This window comes from Carassius auratus, unplaced genomic scaffold (assembly GCF_003368295.1).
Source record: "Carassius auratus strain Wakin unplaced genomic scaffold, ASM336829v1 scaf_tig00216959, whole genome shotgun sequence".
NCBI classification, from domain to species: domain Eukaryota; kingdom Metazoa; phylum Chordata; class Actinopteri; order Cypriniformes; family Cyprinidae; genus Carassius; species Carassius auratus.
The window spans coordinates 370,827-379,214 of record NW_020528816.1 but is presented as its reverse complement, the minus strand read 5'-3'; the positions used below and the strand labels follow the sequence as shown (position 1 = coordinate 379,214).

General features: G+C 37.5%; 1 protein-coding gene across 2 annotated transcripts; it reads left to right on the top strand.

Moving 5' to 3' along the window:
• Window positions 1-237: 237 nt before the first annotated feature.
• On the top strand, window positions 238-7,840 carry LOC113099555 (pituitary homeobox 2-like). 2 transcript variants are annotated; one of them, XM_026264419.1, is made up of 4 exons: window positions 238-462; window positions 2,490-2,557; window positions 6,158-6,357; window positions 7,067-7,840. In XM_026264419.1, the coding sequence occupies exons 2-4, from the start codon at window positions 2,512-2,514 to the stop codon at window positions 7,628-7,630; spliced, it is 810 nt and encodes a 269-aa protein (XP_026120204.1). In that variant the 5' UTR covers window positions 238-462; window positions 2,490-2,511; the 3' UTR covers window positions 7,631-7,840. The 2 variants fall into 2 exon arrangements, with proteins under 2 accessions (XP_026120204.1, XP_026120203.1); XM_026264418.1 differs by lacking the exons at window positions 238-462; window positions 2,490-2,557 and adding an exon at window positions 5,187-5,515.
• The last annotated feature ends 548 nt before the right edge of the window (window positions 7,841-8,388 follow it).

Genomic DNA, 8,388 nt, shown 5'->3' with positions numbered 1-8,388 from the left:
GTTCACCCCTCTACGTGTTGGTTGTGCATACAAACACACCCACCGTGGCACGCATGCACGCGCTTATACACACAAACTCTCATTCACGCCCACGCGATGTCAGTCAAAGCTCGTGAGAGGGGAAAAATGCACCACTCTGCGTCTTTCTGGGGAAAAAGTTCCAGTCGTGGAGGCTCTGCAGAAAATATGAGTTACTAAAGCAACTTATCAGTTACACTCTGGGTTGAAGGTAATATAGCTTATGTATGTTTTCGCGTTCTTTGAGAAAACCCAGATATATTCCTAATCGATCTCATTGGAAAAGAAGAGGTTACGCTCCTTTCGGACCTGGTAGCAACAGTTTATGTACCCGGACAACATCAAGGGCAAAGATAAACTTGTTCAGAGGTGTGGAATTTATATATTTTTTAAAGAAAATCAAGACTGGCACGGCTGCAAAGCGCCGCTTTTATCCAACCAGTGGTAAGTGCATTTGACACCCTATCTTGAATGTGAGATAATGCAAGTGAAGGAATTCGTTCCACCTCAGGGTTGCCAGCCACGGGTGAACTTCAGCTTTAGCGTAGTTTGATGGAGAGACATGATAAGTGATGCTTTGGCAGGTCTCGCCTTGACTTTGCAGTTTATAATATATCGGTAACATTGTGAGACAAACGGGACAAGGACAATTTTATAGTTATAGCGTGTAATTTACATGAACACGTGTATTACTGGTTAGCACAAGCACAAATATATCATGCCAACGAAATCTGCTTTCAAAAATGGCAAACCACCAAATACAAAGTTTCAAATAATTTAAAATACTTTATACTTAATACTTTAAATCCTTTTTAAATTCTCGTTGCAACATTCCTAAAATTGGTATTTTTGAATTATCTGCGATTAAATTAACAATTTCAATTAAAAGACACATTTAAAAGAATAATATATGACCTAAGGATACTTTTAAGCAAATACCAGTTATCGAAATACATTACCATTTCGCTAATACAGTGGTATCAAATTCTTAATTTATACACCAGTAAACAAGGATTAATTAAGCTTAGTTAAAAATAAATAATAATAACAATAATAGCTAATAATTCACACAAGCAAAGCTAAATTAAACCACTTTATTAATACATCTTTACAGGCGCGCAAGACTCTGAGACTATCATGGTGCTATCTCTGTTAAGTGAAAACAATAGGCTATTACATTAAAAAAAAAACGATTCTCCCAAAATAATTATTGAATCAAAATTAGCAAAGAATACTTTTTTTTATTATTATCAGTAGTAACCTTATGCTCTGCTGTTGTTATTGTTTACACTACATTTTATTTAGGCCTACAGTAATAAATATATATATATATATAATTACATATTACACACACACACAACAGAAATTTGCATCGATGTAGGCTCCCCCAAGGTAAAACCTTATGTATACTTAGTTCATGTCGTTTTCCCGTTTGAAAATCACCTTGTTAGAACCATTTTTTAACATGACATTTGTATTCAATTTGCGTAAAACAACAACAAAAAACTACAAATCTACAAATAAAAAAATAAATGCAGTTCAGTCAATCCGTTCATAAAGTTAACGAAATAAGTATCCTAGTCTAAATAAAAACGAAACGCATGCCATGAAGACACACAGAATAACTGTCCATTTCACAGCCTACTTTTTATGATACATAATTAGACAATTATTTAGAATAATTTTGTAACTTTATACTAGCATCTCAAAATAATAATAGGATTATTTACTTTGGCCCTCACACGAATGGCATATTACGCGGCGCACATTTACAAAGAAACGCACACAAATTTAATTTCCATGCCTTGGACTAAAGGCACAGATGCGAGGCAGGTGATATAAGGGGAGGGCTGAAGCAAAACGTTGCATTCGGCGAGAGAGGAACAAATATGGAGATGGAAAACGGTTAACAGCAGGATTGCATGCAAATTTCCGACTGAAATTATCATAAGCAAACAGCTGAATCCTGGGCTAATAAAGGCCCATCTGTGTTACTTCATATCGGGTTAGTATAGAGCTGCGATAATGAATTTTGTAATATCCAACCGACAGACATCTCAATCAGATACTAATCCCCTGATTTTACCGCGGAATCACTCAACTTCCAGTTCTCAAACTGCTCTCTTTCTTTCACTGACACACACGCGATGCATGGTTTCTCCTCTTCGTGCATTGTTTTCATGTGTGTTTGGAGACACGAGTCTTCATTAGGAGGGGCAAGAGCTAAGGGATTTCAAAACAAATTATGGGGAATGTTCACGTCCCATTACAGACAGGAACTATCCAATATATGAATGGATTTGAAATATAGCCTATCATCATTGAGTGGCCCAGCCGGCCATGTGAAAAAAAAACAACAACTAAATATTCTCAAACAGAAGTTGGCCAACACATATGACGATTCCTGACATAACATGAAAATTTTAATTAAATATAAAATAAACATTTCTGATTTTTTTTTTTTTCCACAGGTGCTCAGCGTTAATCTAACAGATGGACTCCCACTGCCGCAAACTTGCATCAACGTGTGCACAATTAGGTAAGATGATCTTGGTGAATGACAATCTCCAGAGAAGATCTGGATTCATTAATATTCTTGGCTTGTTTAATCAAACACCTCAACATTGTCTGGCCTATATAAAATAGTAATCTCAGCTAGAAAAACTGGTCTGTGTAAAAGTAAGGCGAGTGTAAACTACCTTTTGGTGTTTGACATTTGACTGGCTATAAGGAAAGCGGAACCATTAGATGTTTATAGTCATAGATGGACATCTGGTGGTAGGACGCGATCATACATGGATAAGTGAGAACGTCTTTGGTAAGTTCTAGCGGCTTATTTAGATGACTTAAGAGTGTTAAAGCCAAAGTCTGTGTGATTTGAAAGGTTTATAATCTCTAAAATATCTTGAATTTGTTAGAACAAAATACTGATCCGATTCTTCAAAATGCAATATAGCCTATTTGTGTTTAGGTGATCACGTGCGTCCTCAATGAAAAAAAAAAAAAAAAAAAAAAACAGTGGACATTAAGATAATAAACATGAGATAGTCCTATTGCCTAATTTGAATTACAATTTAGAATGATAGATTGTAGAAGGCATATTACGCGCAAATATATCCATTTTCTATTTCTATAATTTAGTGCACAAGGACGATTAAAACAGAAACGTAAAACGACTAAATTAAGACAGTAAGGGAAAAACTGTACAGGCTACTGGAAGGATGGTACTTAATGCGTAGCCGCTCTCCAGGTCATCTGGCATCTTCATTAAGCTAATTAAAGCAAACTAAGAACAAATCACAACACTTTAATCCGTTTGTCATTATAACACATTTGCCATCGTCACTTGGACTAGAACCAATACAGCTATAGCGGATAAGAGATAAAACAAAAAAGTAAGCATAAAATGCAAACAGCAGTGTAAGGGGAAAAGACACTGGAGCGACTTGATTACCGACAACCTCTCCTCCGCAGTAATAGATGCAGAACTTGTTGGATAGACTCGGGGGAAAAGTAAATGTGTAATGAAAGCCTCCTCGTGAGGAGGAATATACTAATGGAAGAATCTAATGTCATCTTAATCCTATGGAAAAGGCTTTGTCGTCTCCCTTATATTGACTGAATTGGTAATTAATGGCTCTGTGGTGCACCATGGCCAATAATCCACAGCAGACTGGGAGAGCGTTCTGAAGCATTTTGGGGATCCAGAATAAATACAGAGCAATAATTTAGTCCACATCTATCAGTGCCTTTAACAAGAATAGAGTTATGCAAATTTTGTCTATGGAATTCTGATGCACACAATTAATATTTCTGTGCGTATAAACATTCTGAGGTCCAGAATGATCAAGAAATTAATGTTGTTTGTATATTTTATATGAATTCATATATATTACAAATTCAAGATGAATAAAATAAAACTGAATGGCAAGTGTGAGAAAACAAACCGAAACATGATCTTTAATAATGTGCAGTGTCTCGAGGTCACATCCTCATACAAAAAGACCTGTACATACAAGATTTGCCGGTTCCAAGACCATATATTATGCCATAAATTAATATCCAGTACCAAGAGCGTGAGCTGAATCAAAGTCAGAGAAGGAGATGGTCGGACATTTTCATAACCCATAAATAAATGGGTTTCTTTTTTAATAAAACAATGTGGTTATTACGCATGTAATTTATTGCAGTATTTTGAAGGAATTTGAGACAACAAGGCTTAAAGTCATTAAAGATGACCGTTTAAAATTCTTAAACAAATGAGCGTCTGATAGGCCTAATCAGATCAAATAGCTACTCTGAAAAGCAAAGTGAGAGCTTCTCCCGCGAAATAATCACGGGCCCAAAGCGCACAAATGTAACTCACCAAAGTGCTTTCAGTCCCGAAATCAAATTGGACAACAAATGTAAGCAGGAATAAAGTCAGGAAGAAATAATTTTCTGATTTTTTTTTTCTATTTATTCTTTAAACTTGGTTATATAATATAAAATAATACCATTACCTATATAACAGTCTAGAACTGAGCTTAACGAATTTGTAACGCGGTCTGTAGCTGTCAACTAATTGTAGCGAAGAATCATCGTGACAAAAGCGGAACTTTCATTCAGAAATGAGCATGGTGCGCCATAACACGTTTGTGGGCCTATTTGGTTCTGCCAATTGCTGAGATTATTGATTATTTATGCTTTGACAGAAATCTGTGTTGGAGTTAAAATGTTAATTAAAAAGCTGTCTTGATAATACGTGCTGAGAAAAAGTTGAACCATTGCCAGGTGTGCTATGAGAAATTTATTTAACACATTTTGCTTTAACACAAGTCGTTTTATGGTCGGTTGGTCATAAAATCTGTCATGTATAGGCTCTAATGTTCCGTCAGATTGTGGGCGGAGTCTGTGTGACGTCAGGACGCATAGAGAAGCTCGGTTGGACGGATAGAAAGACAGCTGAAATGAAGAGCGAGCGCTGTGATGTGCAGGAGAGTGTGTGTGCGTGTGTGTGTATGCAAGTGGATGGATATGATATCACATACCTGTCCCTGTCACTCTGGCTCTCCTTGTAGCTCTCGACTGAAACGGAGATATATTTTACCCATTTGAAACGAAAAAAAAAAAAAAAAAAACTTTAACTCTCTTCAGCACTGGGTTTATTTCTATTAGCTACGTTTGAGGAGTATCGACTGGTTTAAGTGAGAAAGGAGCACTGACAACGCTTGCCAATACTTCACTACTGGACACATTATTTCTTTCTTTATCTTGAATATTTGTGACCTTCGCTGAGGAAGTTATATCTGCTTGCGAAGCCTCCGCGAAACGCTTGTGTTATTCATGACCTCTATGAAGGATCCGTTGAGTTTGGACCACCATCACCACGTTGCCGGGAGTAAACACACACCGCTTACGATGACCTCTAGTCTGCAACCGCTCCAGCGGTCTGTGGACTCGAAACACAGGCTGGAGGTACACACGGTTTCTGACACCTCCAGTCCAGAGTCCGTAGGTAAGCCCTGATCCTCTGAAGAGATATTTAACTGGAGTGTTTTCGGGTTTGTTGTCAGTTACCAAACCGTTTAAAACTTCTCCCTCAATTTGAAAACAGAATAGGTGCAGTGTGAGGCATGCAAATATATCGAGACATGAAACTGGCAGTTAGCGGATTCATAGGACTGTTGAAGTAGGCTACATAAGTCATGCCCTTTGACAGGGCTTTATTTACTTAAAATGTGTGTGAAAATGTGGGCTTCTCACAAATGTTTACTATATGTGGCATTGCGCTTTGTATGGAATATAATGCAAACACTCCCTAACCCCAATGTTCCTTTTTTTATTCGTATGATGAAAAAGACATGTTTGCGTTCATTGTGGTTAAAATATTTTCTAAACATTGATTTTTAGAATTTTTTTACTTGGATTTTTAGTTCAGGAATATCATTAATTAAATTAAATCAAATCGTTTAGTTGTTACCAGGGAACCTACGTGTTATTATGATGTCAAATATTTTAAATTCAATAAAACAGAATTAGATTTATGTCCCTCACAAATGACACTTCTCTAATGTGTCAAAACTGAACCTCAAGCTTAAAAATTGTTCCTCTAGGATTAAATATTTAATTTAAAATACTGTATTACTTTTTATTGCAGAGAAAGAGAAGGGGCAGAGTAAAAACGAAGATTCGACTGATGACCCATCGAAAAAGAAGAGACAGAGGCGGCAACGAACGCATTTTACTAGCCAACAGCTCCAGGAACTGGAGGCCACTTTTCAGCGGAATCGCTATCCGGACATGTCCACCAGAGAGGAGATCGCTGTCTGGACTAATTTAACAGAGGCCCGAGTCAGAGTAAGTTTTAGAAATCAAATAACATTGAAATATTATGTGATAATTATTTATTTAATTATCCACTATTCAAAGTTCAAATTAAACATTTTAAATAGGCTACTAAATAAAAAAAGCTTACAGTAGGCCTACTTAAAAAAAAAAAAAAAAAAAAACTATTATGCAGCCACTATGTGCTATTAAGCCTACTAGCTAAATTGTAATGATGTTAATTTAGGTTACATGCTAAATATGACTTTATTTAATCATTTATATATAAACCTGCCACTGTTTGGATAAAGACTAATTATGGGTGAGACAAATTGTTTGCAGTCACCATACGTGACGTCCTAATGATGACAGACCTTAATGGAGTCACACGGTCTCGTTTAAAGAGGTGTAAAGCTTGTCTTTTGTGATTGTCATTATTGTGTTGTATGCTTAAGGTTAGTGTGGGAGAATACACATTCGAAGCGTCGGGCCACTGACCGCTTAAGACTGGATGTGTATTGGGATTCCCGGGATCAGACAAGATTCCGGGTGACTGATAGTTAGGGAACTTAACTACGTTTAACACCACCACCACCCATATCATGTAGCTATCTTCCCAAAACAAACCGAGCAGTGGCTTATTCTGAAAACTTAGAATCGACGTTTTCATTGTACGCATTGGTTAAGGGAATAATTATGGAGTCTGATTATGAAACTAAACGACTTTCTACATTTGTTGCAGGTGTGGTTCAAGAATCGACGGGCAAAATGGAGAAAAAGGGAGAGGAACCAACAGGCCGAGCTGTGTAAAAACGGTTTCGGCCCTCAGTTCAACGGACTAATGCAGCCCTACGATGACATGTATCCCAGCTACACGTACAACAACTGGGCTGCAAAGGGGCTCACGTCGGCCTCTCTGTCAACCAAAAGCTTCCCCTTTTTCAATTCCATGAACGTCAATCCGCTGTCGTCTCAGGCCATGTTCTCCCCTCCTAACTCCATCTCTTCAATGAGCATGTCCTCCAGTATGGTTCCTTCTGCGGTCACCGGCGTACCCGGATCAAGTTTAAACAGCCTCAATAACTTGAATAACCTCAGCAACCCCTCTCTAAATTCGGGGGTTCCCACGCCGACGTGCCCTTACGCTCCACCGACACCTCCGTATGTTTACCGGGACACCTGTAACTCCAGTCTTGCCAGTCTGAGACTGAAAGCTAAGCAGCACTCGAGTTTTGGATACGCCAGCGTGCAGAATCCAGCCTCCAATCTTAGCGCTTGTCAGTACGCAGTGGACAGACCGGTGTAAGAGACGATTGTAGAATTTACAATCCCGAATCCCAGGAACGAGAGACTACACTTTTTGTTTCAAAGGCACTAGAAGAATAAACCACTGAAACGCGTCCAATCCTGTGATGGAATGCCAGGCGGGAAATGGAAGGCGAACGTGCCATTTCTAATAGCCTAAGATTAATTCTCTACACTAGCAATTGCACACAAGCCAGTGAAGAGTTTTTGACACCAGAATATTTAAAAAAATAAAAGTAAAAAGCTCATTTATTTTGACGTTTCAACTTTTGGACAATAATTGACTGAACGGTTGTATATAGGATATACATATATCTTAATACCATCTCCAATTTGTATAATTGATCTAAAGATCTAACTCTTAAGCATTTATAAGAATTCCGTTTAACACCGCATGTGGAAAACGTACAGGAATCATGTCTTGCTTGCGTTCAAGGGAATGTACATACTAAACGCACCAAGTCGTGTGTGATATTATAAATTTATTATTAAATGTCTTTGTGAATATAGATCTAGATTAGCAACCCTGGGTAATAATACAAAACTGTTTCTGCGAAATGAACTTGGTTTTTGCTCTGTGTATAATATTTGGTACGGATTTTTTGTTTCGCTTTTCAACATCCCAAAAAGAAACTATTGTGTTTTATTTAATGGAAGTAAATATATTGTTCTAAAACATTTCAAAACGTTTCCTTCACAATTTTTTGCATTCTCGTGCGTTTAGCACACATTTGTTTTCTTTGTGGCACTTCTAAGGTT

What these genes read in the sequence shown, in the direction of transcription:
- LOC113099555 (XM_026264418.1), top strand. Translation starts at nt 5,344, where the DNA reads ATGACCTCTATGAAGGATCCGTTGAGTTTGGACCACCATCACCACGTT. An exon ending in CTCCAGTCCAGAGTCCGTAG is followed by an intron (nt 5,516 to 6,157) that starts GTAAGCCCTGAT and finishes TTTTTATTGCAG; the next exon opens with AGAAAGAGAAGGGGCAGAGT. An exon ending in TAACAGAGGCCCGAGTCAGA is followed by an intron (nt 6,358 to 7,066) that starts GTAAGTTTTAGA and finishes CATTTGTTGCAG; the next exon opens with GTGTGGTTCAAGAATCGACG.